Here is a 21696-nt window from a genome sequence, read left to right as displayed (position 1 = left end):
CGAATACATGTGTGTTTTCAAATCTACATATGAATACTTGTGTGTCGTTTGCAATCTGCATATGAATACATGTGTGTGGTTTGCAATCTACATATGAATACATTTGTTTTCCAATCTGCATGAGTACATGTGTGTGGTTTGCAATCTGCATATGAACACATGTGTGTTTCCCAATCTGCATATGAATACATGTGTGTGGTTTGCAATCTATGTTTGAATACATGTGTGTGTTTTGCAATCTGCATATGAACACATGTGTGTTTCCCAATCTGCATATGAATACATGTGTGTGGTTTGCAATCTATGTTTGAATACATGTGTGGTTTGCAATCTGCATACGAATACATGTGTGGTTTGCAATCTACATATGAATACATTTGTTTTGCAATATTCCTATGAATACAGGTGTGTGGTTTGCAATCTACATATGATTACGTGTGTTTTCCAATCTGCATATGAATACATGTGTGTGGTTTGCAATCTGCATATGGATACATGTGTGTGGTTTGCAATCTACATATGAATACATTTGTTTTGCAATCTTCCTATGAATACAGGTGTGTGGTTTGCAATCTACATATGATTACGTGTGGTATGCAATCTACATATGAATACATTTGTTTTGCATTTTTCCGATGAATACATGTGTGTGATTTGCAATCTACATATGAACACATGTGTGTTTTCCAATCTGCATATGAATGCATGTGTGGTTTGCAATCTGCGTATGAATACATGTGTGTGGTTATGCAATCTGCATATGAATACATGTGTGGTTTACAATCTCCATATGAATGTGTTTTGCTATATTCGTATGAATTAATGTGTGTGTTTTCAAATCTGCATATGAATACATGTGTGTGGTTTGCAATCTGCATATGGATACATGTGTGTGGTTTGCAATCTACATATGAATACATTTGTTTTGCAATCTTCCTATGAATACAGGTGTGTGGTTTGCAATCTACATATGATTACGTGTGGTTTGCAATCTACATATGAATACATTTGTTTTGCAATCTTCCGATGAATACATGTGTGTGTTTTGCAATCTGCATATGAACACATGTGTGTTTTCCAATCTGCATATGAATACATGTGTGGTTTGCAATCTGCGTATGAATACATGTGTGTGGTTATGCAATCTGCATATGAATACATGTGTGGTTTACAATCTCCATATGAATGTGTTTTGCTATATTCGTATGAATTAATATGTGTGTTTTCAATCTGCTTACGAATACATGTGTGTTTTCAAATCTACATATGAATACTTGTGTGTCGTTTGCAATCTGCATATGAATACATGTGTGTGGTTTGCAATCTACATATGAATACATTTGTTTTGCAATCTGCATATGAATACATGTGTGTGCTTTGCAATCTTCATATGAATACAGAGTGTGGTTCGCAGTCTACATATGATTATGTGTGTTTTCCAATCTGCATGAGTACATGTGTGTGGTTTGCAATCTGCATACGAACACATGTGTGTGGTTTGCAATCTGCATATGAATACATGTGTGTGGTTTGCAATCTATGTTTGAATACATGTGTGTGTTTTGCAATCTGCATATGAACACATGTGTGTTTCCCAATCTGCATATGAATACATGTGTGTGGTTTGCAATCTACGTTTGAATACATGTGTGGTTTGCAATCTGCATACGAATACATGTGCGGTTTGCAATCTACATATGAATACATTTGTTTTGCAATATTCCTATGAATACAGGTGTGTGGTTTGCAATCTACATATAATTACGTGTGTTTTCCAATCTGCATATGAATACATGTGTGTGGTTTGCAATCTACATATGAATACATTTGTTTTGCAATATTCCTATGAATACAGGTGTGTGGTTTGCAATCTACATACAATTACATGTGTTTTCCAATCTGCATATGAATACATGTGTGTGGTTTGCAATCTACATATGATTACGTGTGGTATGCAATCTACATATGAATACATTTGTTTTGCAATTTTCCGATGAATACATGTGTGTGTTTTGCAATCTGCATATGAACACATGTGTGTTTTCCAATCTGCATATGAATGTGTTTTGCTATATTCGTATGAATTAATGTGTGTGTTTTCAAATCTGCATATGAATACATGTGTGTGGTTTGCAATCTGCAAATGGATACATGTGTGTGGTTTGCAATCTACATATGAATACATTTGTTTTGCAATCTTCCTATGAATACAGGTGTGTGGTTTGCAATCTACATATGATTACGTGTGGTTTGCAATCTACATATGAATACATTTGTTTTGCAATCTTCCGATGAATACATGTGTGTGTTTTGCAATCTGCATATGAACACATGTGTGTTTTCTAATCTGCATATGAATACATGTGTGATTTGCAATCTGCGTATGAGTACATGTGTGTGGTTATGCACTCTGCATATGAATACATGTGTGGTTTACAATCTCCATATGAATGTGTTTTGCTATATTCGTATGAATTAATGTGTGTGTTTTCAAATCTGCATATGAATACATGTGTGTTTTCAAATCTGCATATGAATACTTGTGTGTGGTTATGCAATCTACAAATGAATATATGCGTGAGTTTTGCATATGAATATATGAATACACGTGTGGTTTACAATCTCCATAAGAACATATGTGTTTTGCAATCTACATTTGAATACATGTGTTTTGCAATCTGCATATGGACACATGTGTGTTTTCCAATCTGCATTTGAATACATCTGTGGTTTGCAATCTGCATATGAATACATGTGTGTGGTTATACAATCTACATATGAATACATGTGAGTTTACAATCTCCATATGAATGTGTTTTGCTATATTCGTATGAATTAATGTGTGTGTTTTCCAATCTGTATTTGAATACATGTGTGGTTTTCAATCTCCATAAGAACATGTGTGTTTTGCAATCTACATTTGAATACACGTGTTTTGCAATCTACATATAAATACATGTGTGTTTTGCAATCTACATATGTATGTATGCGTTTTCAATCTGCTCATGAATGCATGTGTGTGGTTTTCAATCTACATATGAATACATGTGTGTTTTCCAATCTGCATGTGAATACATGTGTGTATTTTTCAATCTACATATGAATACGTGTGTGGTTTGCAATCTACATATGAATACATGTCTGTGGTTATGCAATATACAATTGAATATATGCATGTGTTTTGCAATCTGCATATGAATACATGTGTTTTGAAATCTTCATATGAATACATGTGTGTGGTTTGCCATCTCCATATACATGCGTGTGTTTTGCAATCTGCATATGAATACATGCGTAGTTTACAATCTCTATATGAACATGTGTGTTTGCAATCTACATATAAATACATGTGTGTTTTGCAATCTACATATGTATGTATGCGTTTTCAATCTGCTCATGAATGCATGTGTGTGGTTTTCAATCTACATATGAATACATGTGTGTTTTCCAATCTGCATGTGAATACATGTGTGTATTTTTCAATCTACATATGAATACGTGTGTGGTTTGCAATCTACATATGAATATATGCGTGTGGTTTACAATCTACAAATGGATATGAATGTGTGGTTGTTGCTGTAGTTGATGGATGTGTCATTGGTATTGAACATTTTATTCCATTCATCAAACTTACTGCCATGTTGAGCGTGTTGAGTGTGTTGTGGATCAAGACTGAATTAAACCTGTGGCCCATTGCCTCCCCAGTGCAAGTCTAAAAAAGCCAAGATGAATATACATAATTTGTGTCCCACACTCACAGGGCCTCATGTCTTCTAATTTTTTTATCACATTCGAGAACTCTGGTCTCTATCTGTAGTCAAACACGGCTACAAGACTCAGTTTCCCAGTTATCGTCAATTGACCACCACACCAGTGTAAACGAGTCTACTGGCAGATCTAGTAAGGCAGAGATGATACTAAAGATGATAGACTGGTTGCCAAAAGAGGGCGCTATAACAATAGTGATCAATCGGCTGATCAATCACCTTCTTGAGCCGTACTCTCCCTTATTTCTGCTGGACAAGAGCAGTGGCGATCTAGAGGGGGTGTCCGATAATCGACTTACGCCAATCAGTACATTCTGGTAGACCTTTTTCAAAATGGGAATGCCGGGTACACAAGCATGATTTCGTGGCATCACTGGATCTGTTGTGATTTGGGAGTTAAGGCGTTACCCCATCTTTGTTACAACTTGCATGAACTGTATTAAATGGTATCCCAAAGACTTGTCCATGATTGGTAGCAAAATGGCTAAACATGCGTATGATCTTCTACTCAGGAAGGGTGAGCAACGAATATTCGATCCATTCTAAATAGATATGGTTTTGGCCATGCTTGGCTCAATCAGGGGGAGGGGATGGAATTTATATCTTCAGTAAGTTGGTCAATACATTCGGGACGCTTGGCAACAAGAATCGTGGGAAGAGTGTTCAAATACGAGTCGCTTACATAATGTATACTGTCAAATAACATTCGCTTACAACGTTGACAAATATATTCCAGAAAAGCTTATTAATGATCATCGAAAGGGGTTTACTCTGTTATGTTGCTCCAGTTACAATCTCTCTATTGAATCTGACGCAGACATAATTTTTATACATGGCTTTTAGGCCGAGGAAAGAGGCATTGCACATCCTAAAGTAATTCAGAGCAGACTTAATCATTTTCTGGTCAGTGATAGTTTACAGTCTGCCGTATCTGATACATACATGAAACCATGTTTCTTGTCGGATCATTCAGCAATTATTTTAGATTTAGTAAGGGAGGAAAGCAAAAAAGGCAGTTCTTACTGGAAGTGTAACAATTGTTTATTAAACGTCATAGACTACTTAGTATTAATTCATGATAATTTCTCTTCCTAGGTTAAAAATAGGTATAGAAAATGAGTGAGAGTAGAATAAAATGGGACTGGTTGAAATTCAATATAAAGCACGTAACATTACAGCTTGAAAAAGTAGAACAAGAACTAAACTTTAATCCGTCACAGGAAATTATACAACGATATGAAAAAGTAAAAGAAGAATTACAGTAAGAAATTCATTACAGCAAGTCTCAGAAGTATTGGGGCAGCCAATTTGCAAACTCACTAGCGAATTGGCTAACTGCTTGGGTTTTGACTAAACGGTTGGCTTTCGAATCTCGCTGGCGCCGTCTTGCGGTCACGCCCACTTAAGATTAATCTATGTAACAGTAGGGGACGATCCTCATACTTTATGAGCTAATCAGCGACGGTGTTTACAGTTGGATGGCGATTTTGCTTTGAATATACCAGGGAAAGTCTTCTATGCTCTTCGTGCCCACACAAAAACGACGAATGAGGTCGATTTTTTCAGCGGAGTGTGAAAGTTTGTTTACCCCAGACCATTCGTCCCGGTGTTATCGCTATCGCCACACGAGACTCCAGCTTGTCTCCTATACAATTTGACTGCGCACATCCAGAAAGTAGATGTAGCTGTGATTGGTGGAATACTAATGAGTTGAGTGTCAATCAAACGCCCACGCTATCTTTAGTAAACAAAGTCACGTGACACGCGCCATTTTAGTTTTGGCAGGCGATTTCAAGGCAGCACGCTTAACCCTTTCGTTTACAGGTTGGGAGATATTAGAATGACTGACAATTTCACGCCACTGTTTTACATTATTGGCGGATTTTTCTGCGCTATCAATCTTTCTCTTACAAACTAGACATAGATGAGACGACAGAGTCGCTCCTTTCACAACGTCGCACTGGATCAAATTGGAAAGACGATTTCCATAAGTTATCCCTCCTGCTTTTCCTGGCTTGAATAAATTCACACACGACTTTAACTGTCCACAAACTCGAAGACTACACGAACACAGTCTACAATAGTCGTCCGCAACAATATGTATGTATTTCTTCGGTGTACTGAAGCACGAATGCACCGTGACACGGTGTTTCTCGGGTGTCGCCATCGCTGAGAATGCCGCCGGCGCAATTTTTCACCCAACTCGCGATTCTGTTTTGCAACATTTTATCAATATTCCCTTTGACAAAATCGCCGACAAAAGCACCGCTTTGCTGATCTTTTGTTCTATAATTCTTAATGCAAACACCGACCCTAGTAGTAATTAGTAACGTCGCCTAGTACATATGAACGGTCGTCATTGCAAATCGAACATCCTTTTGAAATTTGGACGTCGGGCAGGCGATTTCAAGGCACCGCACTTAAATATTAGCAACATATTTTTCTGAGCGGTTGTTTATTCTCTTTCAAACGAGACATAAATGTGACGACATAGTCGATCCCTTATCCACCGCTAAGAATGCCGCAATGTTTCGTTCGTTTTGCAACATGCCACAAATCGTCGAAAAAAACACCACTTCGACGGAAGCTTGCGTAATAAGGGGGTTAAAACAAGAAAACAAATGCCATGTTTAATACATATCGACCTGTTTTACTTGCGAAAGATAACGGAACATGAACTCGTTTCGTGCGACTTCGGAACCCGAAGGAACACACCAACAACGTTGAATTTACCCGCTATCTTCCAAATATGGTATATTAATTTATTCAGTTGTTTATTTAGAGTGACGTCCGCGGTCGAATGCGATTGGCTATCGATGTCAGTGCAAAGGTCATATGAATATTAAAATTAAGTGGGCGGAAGGAAAATTGTATAGGAGACAAGCTGGAGTCTCGTGTGGCGATAGCGATAACACCGGGACGAATGGTCTGGGGTAAAGTTTGTTATTTTCTCACTGATTTGTTGGAAACTGTTTCTCAACTTGTCTATTTAGTTTCAAGCAGAGTTCAAGAAGGTTAACCTCATATAATAAATATCGGTAGATTAATCGCATTTATAATATTATCACGCCAGCTGACTGTGACCATTTTCGGGCTCAAATCATTCAGGGGAATCCAGACATGTACCAGCCTGAGGATGCGTAAAAAACATTCTATGTCCCCTAGTGCAATATAGACTCGCCAAGAGTGGACGCGATCACAAACCGGCGCCAGCGAGATTCGAAAGCCAACCATTTAGTCAAAACCAAAGCAGTTAGCCAATTCGCTAGCGAGTTTGCAAATTGGCTGCCCCAATACTTCTGAGACTTGCTGTAAAGTGTAAGAATTAGATCGAGATGTAACTGGTATGAAAAATTATACCAGTACCAATTATACCAATTTTCTTATTCTAATTGTCAAACAAAGAATCAAAGAAACAAATTCATGATTTTATATATACAAAAAATATGTACAGCATATTAAAAAAAATTGAGTAAATTATTGCTTTGAGAAGGAATAAATTAAAAAGCCATATAGAGAAATGGGTAATTACTTGTCATGAGTAATTTACAAGAGAACGGAGTACACTTAATACTGTAATATGTCTATTATACTGTTACGTCTAAAGCATCCAGCTTTTTGACATTTTTAAAACAGTGCTTTAATGTATTAACATTTAACAATTTCCATATTACATAAGATCTGAAATGTATCTTTCATAATGAAGCTCCAATTAAAATTTTCATTAAAAAAACGTTCATATTGCTGTCATATCGCTCGTACGGACACCCGTCATGGGCTTTGTCAGGATTCCCACGGGTGACTCTTGTATTGAAACAATATCAAGCGTATCTTCACATTGCTATCAACCAGAGTGTTTTCTAAAACAATACCCGTGTCGCTTTTAGCAAGCATGTGGCATATGGGCAGCTGACAGTGTATGACACCACTTGTAATAATATAATTCGTAAAACATTATCACCTGCGACAAATCAGCCCGTAAAGCAATTACCCACGAGGTGGAGGTGTTAAAATCACTATTGTATTTTTATACAATGTATTTTCGGGAAACCTATGCGGGTGTATTGAATCACTGTCCTATCATAAAAGGTGTTTTGAGTAATGTAATGTGTCAATTTGGAACACGTGATTTAGCTCATAAAAATATAAAAATAATGTTACCTTAGACTTAGGGGAAGACTGGTACACACATGACCTGAGTTCACTTGTTTGCTCTCTGGGCTTGGCCGTAGGGCCAACGCCCAGATACAACTTTTGTACTCAATTCGAAATCTATCTAATGGGTATAAGGTATGTATGGATTCTCTACGTAAAATGTCAAATTATTTCTGGGGGAAAATTTGTGTATTTTGCTTCTTTTATTTAATAAATTAGTAGATGAACACTGAATTCAACTCATGGCGTTCGCAAATCAAACTTGTATGCAAACCCGAGAAATATTATTGATCTGGCGGCACTAATTATTCATCATCTGGCTGTTCTCCTCCTTGTTTTGTGTAGTAATAACCTGAAATAAAATAAAATATGACTGGTCGTATACACGGAATTTAAAACTACAAAAAATTTCCAAATCAATCAGTGGGACAATGTGCATGTTCGTATGACCCACCAATAACAAATAATCTCCTGCAGTCATTTTCTAATCAGAAATTATGAATTTTATATCATGCCTGCATCATCCCATTTTTAAGCTTTGTTGATTTACATGTATTCATTGCCATTGGTTGTTTCTATATTGTTTTATATGATAATTTTGGTATATTGACACAAACAACAACATAGCATTTATTATGAATAACAATGACATTTATTGTGACTTGGTTTGACGTAGCTAAGGTTCGGAACAAATGAAAATTACTACACTCATATATGTACGAGGTACTTACTGATTCTATTGCAGCATTTACCACCTTTATTATAAATAAATAATGATATTAATACTACGGATATTATAGTAATTACAACACCAATACTAATTCCGACCTTCAGTCTGGTAGGCAGTGCTGATTCATAATCTGTGGTTGGTTCTATAATTACAATAAAGATAATGTGTACTCAATAATTCCATTATATTCAATGGTCGACATTAATAAAAGATTAAAGAAAAATAGTCATGACACTAAAGCACATATTTTTTCTTTATAAAGTTGATTATTGTAAATTCCAGTTGTAAAGTCCTTACACTGCCATTTAGCAGCATCTTAGTTATTTTACTCCATGATACACACTGATGATTATTTACAAACGATTAGAGACCCCCAATTTGTAGAGAGTACATTTTGTTGTCACAAACCCAGGTCAAAAACAAAACACCATAAACATGGATGCCAGTGGCGCTAATTCATTCCTTGTATAATCAATATGTGATTTTCCATTTACAGCATGATTTAGCATAATGCTTGAAAGGGGCGGTCTGGAGGTCTGCTACAAAAATCAAATGATTTGATTTTGAAATTCAAATTATATTTTTATAGTTCAATGTCAAAATAAAAAAATGGCATTTACATACTAAGGCTTCATCAAAATTGACTGCCATCAAATGTGTATATTAAGCGTGGAAATACACAAAATAGTTTAGCATTCACGAGACTCGAGTTCTTAGAATGGCCAATTTATGAATTTAAATTTAACATGAAGTGCTTTTGAAAATTTGGAATAATGGACTATAATGATTGTGAAAAAATACGTTTTGAAGTCAACGAGTATACACAAATAACACAATCATAATCAAGTTTGTGTGGTTGATTTATTAAATTATTGCTCATTAGACTTCCTTAAATCGATTGTTTTAAAAGACTACATACTTACTGATGGCTCTACTAAGGTTATATTAGGTTGCCATGTGAAACAAATGCTCATTTGTTGACAAATTTAAAAATGTTGGCCTACCTCAATCAACGTTGAAAAAATCGGTCATAGCAAAAAAATCATATATCTGACGTCATCAGATAAAAATCAAATTGTCACAGGTTCTAGGTAACAATAATTATCTGGAGTCCGGGCAAACTATTTGAGAAATTAGTTTTCGACTTGCGCTGATGTTTAGTGGGGACAACGAGACTAAAACAGTATTTTAAATTGACACACTGGCGCATGCATACTATATAGCCGTGTAGTAGCAGTCGCATCCATTCACATACTTAGCTGCTTTCTTTTTTTAACCTGAAATATATATATATTTCATATACCACACAATGTAGACATCGTCTAAACAATCACCCTTATGAAAAAACTGATGATTCTAAAAATATTTTTTTGGGGGTATTTTGGAAGTTGGTAATAAGTGTGCAAAAATGTTTCCATTGTAATATACAATTTATTCCTCGCAGATGTCCCCAAATCGTTTTGTATGATGGTTGCTGGAATATTTATCGACATTCAATATTATACAGTACTTACCAGGCAAGTCACACGGTTTAACTTCCGTACATATCTTGTCGCCAAGATTTTGGGCAACACAAGCTGGAATTTTAATTTCGTTGCCTGGGCAACACTCAACACATCGGGAGCATTGGGCAGTTCCTTCATCCAAGTACCACCCATGGTCACACACGCATTCATCAACAGTGGCATTCCAGTGCGTGTTAGGAGCATGGCTGCAATTTTGTTTAGTCGTCCTACCAGTCTCGAGCATCTGAAAATATTTTCAAAATCTTCATACAATGAATTTACATAAATATTAGGCTTTGTATCATAAGACGCTTGGTCATCAATGAAAATACTATGTTTTGTACAAACCTAGTTGAAATAATTGTAAATTAAAACTGAACTAATTTCAGATTGTAAGAGAGACCTCGTATTCGACCTGACGCAGCAATTGAAACATTTATTGCTCGGATACTGTGTTATAACACCTATCACTGTAGCAGTGAGCTGAATGCATTTACATTACCCAGTATGCTGTTACATGTGTATACAGTAATAGAAAATCTGTCACAACTCTTTTTAAACTTGTCAATCATTTCATTAGTGAAACAAATCATTCTAGTAAAAAAATGGATACTGATGACTGTATTCGCGACTTAACTTCCGAGTTGCATTTTGTCACCTCTGACATTGACGCAGGGAAAATACGTAAAGGAATTATACTGCTACCATAGTCGGAACACAGAGAAGAACTGGAGGTGTGCTGCTTACAAGTGTAATTCTGGTAGTCGTAAATAGCAAAAAAGTTTAAATAACAATTGAGATATTTGTAGCTGTCTCCACTTTTAATTTTTGTCATAAAACACGGCTAAGATCATTCCTGTGCTATTGTATCCATGCTAAAATTAAATGATCACATTTCTATGTTTTAATGGTAGCTAACTAACTTACTATGTACTTCTCGCTTGAAGGTCGTATCGTCATATGGCGCGCGCTGCATACAATTTGTCAATCCCCTTCATCTTTGTTACCCCTTAACTCTTTTAAAATTAAGCCAGTTGAAATTAGCATGTTTCTGCATATGTTATAACATATCAATACAAGATTCTAATTGGTTAACACGGTGACAAACGTACCATATTTTATGCGTCTGACAGGCTGGGGGTATAATTAAATGACTAAAGCGCGGTGGTCGTCGCGCGGCGCATGTTCGAATTTTATGTAAGTAAACAATGTATTTTACACGCGTTGTATACGTCGCTATGCGTCCCATATCGAACAGGACGTGGCGCGACAACTGTCGCCCTTTAATGATTAATGCCAAAAATGTGAGTAGAAAATAATGTTCAACACTCAATTGATCAGGAAAGACCACCTTGGCCACAAAGCGAGTTGAGTAACGTATTTTAAATCACCAGGTTTACGGACTGTAACTTAAAAGACGCGTTCGACCCACTTAGCTTTGGCATGAGTTTCTAATGACGATTACCACGATGACATAGTGAATAGTGAAATAAACTCACATATTCCATTACAAATCAATTGCTTAGCTCATTCATTGACCATGCATCCGCCCGCCCCTCGATCTAGAAATCAAATTCAGGAGGAGGTTGCTACTTAAAAGTGTCTTTTACATAATGAGAAAGTTGTACTCTCCACCTGGATCATGCAGGAACAAACTAGTTCTATAACACAGACCGCTTGCTTGTAAATGTGGACGAAGAAGCATTTCTTTCTTAGTAAACAGTCATCGTTTTGAACAAAGAAACTACTAAACATAAATTGTAGAACAAAGACAGAATACTTTCATATTAAATGTTGACAAAGAAAAGGTACTCTGAGTAAAAGCTAACAAAATATACTTGACTAATTATACTATCCTCTACCAGAACACTGTATTGAACAATTGGCTATGCCTTTCATTACGGGTTAATCAGGCATCAAAGTTGTTCTCTCACATTTTAAAAGAAACATGTTTAGTTCAACGAACCATAGGTCCGCTGATCTATACTGATGATACTGTCGTTTGAAAGCTGGGTGTCTGGATGGATGGATGGATGGATGTGGGCAGCTTCTTCTCAAAAAGAACCAGACCGTTCGACTTTATGTTTGTTGTGTAGCTGCCTCGATGGGTGTAGATGGAAATTTGTTTAGAAGTCAATCCGCCAAAAAACTATACAAATGAACTACCATAGGTTGACAAGATTGGTAACAAGAGTACAACAATTGTAATTGCCATGGCAACAACCAAAGAAGTCCCATGGTTGTTATATGGCAAAAACATTGTGGGAACACTATTAAACATGACAATTAGTTAATATCTCATCATGTAGAAAAACTTTGTTTTGAGACACTTTCCAACTTGTTTTCTGGTAAAAAAAATGTGTTCTTCTTGTTGAAAACTACAAGCTGAATTTGTAACAAGGTGACAAATGGAATTGCCAACCCAGACAAAAACACACAAAAAAATACATGTTATCATTATTATTACCTGTTAAATATCACTTAATTTTCCTACCTCCAAATGAAATGCCTTTCGTGGTTTGGCGAAGACTATGAGCGGCAGACAAATTGGCTTATTTTGTACTGACACGTGACTCAAACCACGTTTATTTAGATTAGCTAAGCTGTGCAGTAGCCACACTACCGACTGAGTAGACTGGCAGAGTCGGGACTTCGTTTTTGTTTTACAAAAAAATAATGTTTTAAGTCCTTTTCCCGTGATCGCGAAAACTAACGTGACCGCGAAAGGAATTATATTTTTCATGTAAGGCCAAACTTTTTTATTTCCTGTTTCACGAGTTTTTATAAGGCAATTTTTTTGAGGAGGGCGGAAAAAATAAAATTAATTCTTTATTTCCATTAGATTTGTGTGATTCTCAAGGAATTGTAAGTGAGATCATTGATCGGTGAGAAGAAATGAAATAATATTTTATTCCATGTATAACCTTGTTTCTCATCTGCGTGAGACTTCGGTACTTTGATCATGATATTCCCACGAAATGCAACTTGGATTTGTTATGCGGCGGGCGGTAAAAAAATTAAGATGAAAATAATATTTTTTCAGCAATTCTTTGCGCTTACAAGTCGGCGGGCGCGAGAAATTACGCCTAAATAAAATTTAATTTTTATTTCATTTTCGGATCCAGTTCATTCGGCGGGTTCGCGAAACAAGGGATAATAAAAGTCTGGCCTAAAACAAAAAAAGAAGTCCCGACTTCTCAGTCTACCGACTGAGCTAAACAGGGGATTGGTGAGGGAAAGCGGCAAGTGGTTGGCGATTTCACATGTATATATCAGGTGCATCGTGTACATTCTGATCTGACCATCAGTCCATTGTTCATCTTTACCAGCATTTAATTACCAATGACTATGATTACCAACTGCTATTTTCTATATATTATATGCATTGTCCTGGATTGGAAATGTTGTAACTGTAAATTTGTAGAATTCTGAATATATAAACATGTATTGTACTGTTAACTCTCTATAATAACAGCGCTGCATCCCAGTATGAAATGAATTACTTAAATTTATATTTTTGGTTTAAAAACGCTTACCTTAAAGTGAAAGGCCTTTGTCTCGTCTGACAATGCTTGCTGCTTCTCATTCTGCCCAAATACCGTAGCCACTAACAACGATACGATGAATGTTGACATGATTTTCTGTTAAAATTCAAATTGAATCTTATTTTTATTTTTACTATTTCTGGCGTATTTATCATATATAAATTTCCACAAGTCTTGCGAAATTACACATCTGGTATTTTTACAATATGTATATAAAATACCTGTATTGCAAAAATGTCACCTTCTAGTTTAATACACAACACAGTAAAAGATGCATACCGCATACGGTTATTATGTGATGTTTGAAAGAAAATACATAAAAACAGCTGAACACTTTTAAATAATGGACTTCTTGGTATATCTCAGATTTACATTTATCGATTCATACGAATGAGGAATATATACGCAACACGACAGTAAACAAATAATAAAGGGTTATTTGTTGGGATCACCAATCGAAACACAAATTAGTAGGAACATTTGCCACTGTGTATGTGATATACAAGATGAAATGGGTTAAAGAATGTCCATAAATAATGACATTAGATGGACGTTGAAGGTATCAATGGACTAACTAAGGCAGTGTATACGTCACAGTGTCAGTCTTATCACGCGTTATGAGGCAATACAACACACATAGGAGTTCACCACCTGACATATTATTGTTTTATGAGATGCTTTTATACACTGTATGGTGTTTTGGCAACTAGAATTTAAAACAAACAATATATGGTCAATAATTCATCTTAGCCTACGGTTTTATGGTACTCTAGTCTAGTCACGCTTAAATTACGTGCTTTATTGTTCATATATATCTAGGTGTTTTCCTTAAAGTCAAATAAACTATTGAAGGAATGTTAATGCTAATGTTAATACACTGAAATGCAACATGTAGTACTGGTGACTGTAGCCAACTGTTACATGTCCTACAAGTGATTTAGATTTCATTTTGTATACTGAAGATTAACTTCAAATATCTCCAATGTAATGGCTAGCCAGTTCTTTACAATAAACTGGTAAAAGACCTTGCAATAAACAAGTTTCTGGATGTGCAGTACCATTTGCGATACAGATAGTAGCAATGCGTTATTGCATACATACTTACTGCGAATGGCGACGTCTAGTTTGAAACTCTCACAAAAGTACCTCAATCAAATTCTCACTATGGCGTCAACTAAGAACAACGTAAGGCTGTGTATGGTTGTGTAGTTAATAATTACACTTTATTGTGTGATTGATCATTGATTGCTGATGATTGGACAATAAATGACGACACGTAATATGAGGTTAAATGTTAACATTACGTATAATGGCGGTAATGTGACGTGCTGTACACGAGGTTGTATTCGTCTTTATGAGAAGGGTTCGGGTAACCGAACAACGCGACCTTTGTCAATGAGTTTACTGCATGAATGAACCTTTTCTACTCGGACTACACACAGGGGTTAATACACGTACATATAATATAAGCATTTATTTTATAACTTGTAACCTGGAATTAATTGGCAATAAATCAGTTTGTGCAAAATCCAAATTGTACTGGCTAAAAGTGTTAGATGCCAACCTTCAAGTTGGCTTAACAGAGTGTTATAGCTTAGAAATGTATTCACAGTACCATTTAGGAGAACAAGAAAAAGGAAACTGAATCAAAGAATCAATATCAATGGTCATGTCTTCGGAGAATATGACAAGGTTTCAGATCTTTTTGGTTGATTCTGGTTGCCGCTATCTACTTGTATGTTCTTATAGGACACAAGGACTCTTTCGACCGCCAGGTCGCCGATCTATATAGATGTGTATGTATGTATAAAATTTGCATTGGCTGTATGTTAATTATCCGCTAGTTTTGTATAATATACATAGAGAATGCAATGTTGTCATTTTTCAGTAAGTTCTCATATCGAATGTATATACTAACTCCACAGATAAACCAAATTTCTATTATCTCAACAATTATCCAATTATTTTTTCAGAGCCACAATATTGTAGTTCATTGAAACATATTCACCAGCTATACTACACCAGGACAGTAATATAAACCAAATAAACTTAACAAATACAATTCTTAAATGAGTAGCCAATCAATGACCATGTTGCAGCTGCTGATTTCCTGCTATATCGAGAGAACGAGAGAAAATCCATTGTGTTACTCGCCGTTATTCCCCATTACAGACTTAAAAGTGGGCCTGACATTCCTCAAATTAAATTATTGCCAAAAACCTTCTGTGCCGTTGTTGTTTTTAAAATCCCTGGTAAATTCAAGGGAATAATGAGTGACGCGCCGCCAATTATTTCCATTATAATGGCTGCCAACCTCCTCATAATATAGTCAGTCACTGTGTGGCAACCCGATCTTAAACACATACTCACAGTTACAATAATAAGACACAACAATCATACATTAACTTGAACATGAAATTTAATTTAACACAAGAGTACTATTCAGAACAGGTTTTTTTTATTGTAATTGACAAAAAAAAACATAAAAAGCTGTAAAAAGAAAACTGTGTAATAAATAATTAGTTTAAAATAATCCTCAATTTCTTCCGGACTATCTACAATTTCGCCCGGACTAACTTCAATTTCGCCCGGACTATCTACAATTTCGCCCGGTCCATTTTCGTTGAGGGACTGTGGCCCGGACTATCTTCAATTTCGCCCGGACTATCTCCAATTTCGTCCGGATGATACTTTATTCTTGTGAGGTAGATCTTGTGTTAATAGAGTGAATGGTGACATTACGATTATTAAATAACGGTGCCAGTTGGCTTTCTCTTCATTTGCTGTACTACGTTTACGGCTATTCATGCCAGAGAGCAACCAGTAAGTGATGGATTGTGACGATAAGCAACTGGAGTTAATACCGGTTAATACGATTCATTCCGGTGACTACACGTAGTAAATGACGTAACTTACTTTTAAAAGCTGTCACTCCCCATTTTGCAATTGTCTATTATACCGTTGCCCGCTCATTTCGTTGTTGCTCGATGCCGACAAGCTGTCTTCTAAGGGTTGCCAGCATTAAAATTGGGATCAAAATTTGCTTCAGCATAATTTCTTAATCAACCATATTGTTATTTGTTGTCAGCGGCGGGGGCACGAAATTTTTCATGAGGTGGGGAAACTGCTCAATTTTCAAATCAAGACCGTTAAAATCGCAATTTTCTGCATTTTGAGAGCCAAATTTTTCTGACATACAAGGGTTTCAGCTTTATGGGGGGCGCTCACCCCCCCCCCCTCCGCCACTGATCTATCGACCGCAAGGCACACAGGTTTAAACTACTATCGTCTGCTGTTTGTTATGGTCCGAGCAGCTGATCGCGCGCGTTCAATGAACCCTGTCATATATCGCGTTATATACCTTCACGTGGCATCGTTTGACCAATCAGAACGCGCCATTTCGGTATCCGGCAATGCATGTCATTATAATTATACATATCCTGTATGTGTTTAAGGACAATTTAATTAATTCTGTATTTCTTAAATACAATCTGACTGTATGATATCTTGTTTTTCACACATCAACAACCAACTTTATATAACAGTACATTCTCAGTGGCTACATTTTGCACACACACATAGATCAATAACATTATAAAGTTTATGCATGTACATATCCTCAAGGTGTGTCTAAATCATTCGTGTTGATCCATTTTTCATTAGCTATACAAGAATTGGCTATATTGATTTGATTTTGAAATTGTCGAATTAAAGGCTGAACTTAAACAGTTTACCGTTACCGATTAGGAATATGTCAATTTTGAATTAAATCAATCCAGGTATGTATTTACATTTAATTGTTTTATTATGAGTACCTTACTTATCGATTAACGTAGGCAAGAAGATCAACAGAAGTATAAATTACTTAATCCATTATCATTAACCAAAAAGATGTCGCATACATCATATAACGACAAATTAGGAATATTTAATTAATTTAAAAGTACATTTGACCTAAAATAGTGGTATAACAGGTCAAAATACTAAACCCATCATTATAAAGCCAATAATTTTCAAATGTTTCGTTTGGAAATGAATTGTACGATATTGTAAAATACTACTTTCTTTCATTTTATATAATTATAATTATTGTGTGTATGTATGTGTTAATTAAAATGAACTTGCTATATAGAGAGAACATATCTGAATATCAGGTTTATTGAACGAGGCAAATTTTCATTTATTCTTCACCCAAAAACCATCTGTTTTAATGAATATGGTGACACTACAGATGTCATTTAAATTTTAAATTATATTTATTATATTAATTAAACATACCTTTAAATTAAACATACATACCGCTTTGTATGTATTGTATGCCTCTATTCTCTAAGACCATGTGTGTACGTAATAAGTGTATGGGCAAAGTCTATACATATATTTCGTCTCCGAACTGTTGCCTATTACATGTCACAAAATTACTTTAGAAATCTACTACTGGTACGTTTACTACTACTGCTACAGTTTTTATAACATTTTTTAAGTCTGTTTGTTTTAGTGCATGTGATTACACATTTATTTTGCAGTTTAGTTTAAAATTATTATTTAATTTGCGTTTGATTGAAGCTTGTTTATAACATGTAAATATCATGATTTATATTTCAGTCAGTTTGACAGTGGTTGCCATGACATATACTGATAAAGGTTAATGACAAGACCAGATGGCGAGCTGGTCGAAATCAACCAAAAACATCTTATGACTCTTATGCAGTTTTTAAGATACAAGACAGTAGCTGTAATTCTAAACCAATGTTGTTTGCGATTTTAACTAAGGTGGTATCTTTGTGGAATGTTAGTGCAAGACTATTACTCCATCAATATTAGTTAGCGTTGACAATATATAGAAATGTTTTCTCTAGACAGCTTGACGAGTAATTAATTGATTATGATGTGTAAAACTTTCATGTGATTGGTTGTTTGTTGGAAGGCAAGGCCTTGGAGTCTCTTATACTGATTGTAATTGGTTAAGGGGTGACAAGAAATAAAGATTGATTTAATGCTGTCTCGGGTGAAAACCAGGGACTTGGCAGAGAATCGTTTTGGGAACATGAACGAAGCTTGTGTGTGTCTTTTGTCAGCCTAGCGTGGAAACGACCGAATCCCGGTTACCTAAGTGAAAGGTTTTTAACCATCAAAAATACCTATCACACGTGGTGGAGAATCCGAGCAGGTGTTTAACACACATTGACATCCTGTGAAGAGAAGTAAATGGTGAAGGTGTGTCTTTCTTGCGAACCGAACTAACTGGCTCGATGGCAGAGACAAAACTGCGCTTGACGACTCACGACTTTACCAGTATGGCACCAATGTACAACGCTGAAGAGATGAAGACTTCTGAACCCCTTACGAAGGATGAGTACCGGATAGGACAGTATAATTAAGAATTGAGCGACATTAAAGACAAGAAGATGAAAGAACGACCCGGAATAACGCGACAAGAGAGATGACGCTTATAGACTTTGATTAGAACTTTAGCTATCTGTGTATTGCTTAGAGAACTGCTCGCTGGACACTGTAACTGACACTGTGTAACTCAAGGACGTTGAACTCTTTTCCAGAACCCTAACCCTATTGTTCAGTAATGTAATGTATTGCTTGCTTTTCCTATTGTTTTACCGTTTTTTTGTGATGTTGAATTGTATGTATGTAAGCGCCCAGATCTTTGTTTTGAACTGATATTTAGTGACGTGCGAGGTCCTTTATAACGATTTAAGCGCGCCTCAGTGGACAAGTATTTGCAACACTGTGTTATGAGTTGTGAAGTTTAATGGAGTTTTTATGAGTTTATGAGTACGGATTATGATGGGAGGAATGATGCCCCCACGCGTTTTTTTAAAGAGTTTTGAGATTTGTCGAGTACAGAGATACCGACGTTTTAAGAGTTGTTTTTGTTTATGTGTTGTTTCCGGAATACTTCTGACGCTTTTTGAGTTGATAGCACCTGATAGTAACGTTTTTTAATGTCTTTTTGAGATGAGAGTTTGGTGCGCTTATATACGTATTGTTTGATAACGCAAGTTTTTTTTCATGATTGACAGGTTTATATGTGACTCAGTAGTTTCTATCGTTTTGCTATTCTCCGTCTTTTTGCCAGAGGAGTAATGTGTTATGAAAGCGACTTTGTCTTTGCATTCTGTTTCCACGCCGTATGACTTTTGTTTAGATTAACGACTTTTGAGTTCAGTTGAAGTTTGTAAGCGTATATGACAGAAGTTTGATTAATAGCTTTTTATTCATTGTTTATTAGTTACCGCTTTACAATGCTTTAACCAGAGACGCATCCCTGGTAATCACGTGATCATGCTGTCGACTGCAGCGATTGGCTGATCGCTTGGTTACACCGCCACGCCTTAGTTTTTTTGACCTTTTGATATAGAGTTTGTAACCTTAGTAACAGAGACAGTGCAGCGAAGGGTTACCCTCAGCGAACTGTTTGAGAAAAGTGAGTCGATTGGTAGCCTTTCCCTTGTTTTTGATTTATAACCGTTGATATTTGAGACTTTATAACCATTGTATTTAGACTTTATAATCATTGTACTTAATTAGTGTGTTTTACTCTTTTTGATTTATACCTTTTATTATTAGTATTGTATTTAACCCGTATGACGATGAGTGGCAAACGGTATCTTTGATTTATGAACGGGTTATGCCGAGAGGCATATCTCAGTTTGGGTGAAGGGATGTGTCATGAATTTGTTTTCGCGTATCTGTTGGTCGACTTAATTAACTGATTATTAGCGAATTGCTGTGTTATGTCTGTCATCGTTTAGGTCTATTTGAAGTTTTGGACGGAACTTGGCTCAGTGGTTTGGAACTAATTACAAGATAACCGTCGCGATTTTGACAGTTTATATTCATAGTTATTAATGTAGTGAACGATTAATCAAAAGATATGACGTATTCAGTACTTAGTGTGATTGGCTTTATGATTGAAGGTTACGCCCTAGAGTCTTTTACTGCTTTGTAATTGGTTAGAGTTTTGAAAATGAATAAAGAGAGTTTGAGTTGGTCTTGAAGAGTACTCCACGATAGACGCAGTAGTGGAGAGAGAGTGCAGTCCTGGAGAGTCGAGAGTCCAGTCCAGGGGCGAGCCTTGAGGCAGTCCAGTCTTGGGCAAGTCTTGGTTCAGCCTTGCGAGAGTCTTGGGGATTTTTTCCCCAGGGCGCTGTGTCTGATAGAGTGCTCGATTGACCGACTAAGACGAGAGCTGAAACGTATTTCGTTGTGTGTGCCTTATTTGACTGTAAAGTTAAAGTGACTTCCCCGATCCCGTACCTCAAGGGGACGCGATAGAGAGACGAGACGAGTTTTCCCGCCTGACGCGTGTGGAGACCCCGAGGAAAAGAGTTTACCCCTGATACGTGGTGGATAACCCTTGGGCATTGTGTTCAACACAAAAATCATCCTGGGAACACTGTATGATTACAAGACAAAAGACATACATGATGGAAGGGATTCGTGAAGTTTTAACGGAACATCTTGGACAAATGACACAAGCCATTGCTGGAGACCAAAGAATGACACAACAAGCGGTAGAAGGAATTCAGGAAGTGGTGGAAGATCTTCAAAATCGTCCAACGCCTGTCAACATGGGAATCGGGCCAGCTCTGTTTAAAGGTAAACAATCAGAGAACGCAACATCCTGGTTACAGAGATTTAATGCGTACGCAGACTTTAACCAACTGCCGAATGATAGAAAAGCGGCAGGATTCAGAATGTTGATGACTGGCCCAGCCGAGATGTGGGTAAATGAATTGCCAGCCCAAGTAAGAGATGATTATGAAGCTTTAACGGCGGCCTTTATTGCATATTTTGAAAACGCCGATATAGACTGGATACTAGAACAAGAACTGTCTGAGCGAAAACAAGGGGCCGGCGAATCCATAGAAGATTACGCGGCAAATATCAAGTCGCGTTGTGCCCGACTTCGTAAAACACTCGAAGAACAATTACGTTATTTTCGCGCCGGGCTACGGAATGACATCAAGAGTCAG

General features: G+C 36.5%; 1 protein-coding gene across 1 annotated transcript in view; it reads right to left on the bottom strand.

The window, feature by feature from the left end:
- Nucleotides 1-7174: 7174 nt before the first annotated feature.
- The window catches only part of LOC102807463 (uncharacterized), a 30558-nt gene continuing 16036 nt past the window's right edge, over nucleotides 7175-21696 (bottom strand). Inside the window, exons 2-5 of the mRNA XM_085491314.1 lie at nucleotides 13694-13798; nucleotides 10167-10401; nucleotides 8654-8794; nucleotides 7175-8274 (exon numbers count right to left, since the gene is read on the bottom strand). Of these exons, the coding sequence (XP_085347440.1) occupies nucleotides 8228-8274; nucleotides 8654-8794; nucleotides 10167-10401; nucleotides 13694-13792 (522 nt within the window). The 5' untranslated portion in view covers nucleotides 13793-13798 and the 3' untranslated portion in view covers nucleotides 7175-8227. The remainder of the gene's footprint in view (nucleotides 8275-8653; nucleotides 8795-10166; nucleotides 10402-13693; nucleotides 13799-21696) is intronic.

The sequence above is a fragment of the Saccoglossus kowalevskii genome, chromosome 16, assembly GCF_978046115.1.
Source record: "Saccoglossus kowalevskii chromosome 16, keSacKowa6.1, whole genome shotgun sequence".
Taxonomy (NCBI): Eukaryota; Metazoa; Hemichordata; class Enteropneusta; family Harrimaniidae; genus Saccoglossus; species Saccoglossus kowalevskii.
This window is presented reverse-complemented; position numbering and strand designations above follow the sequence as displayed.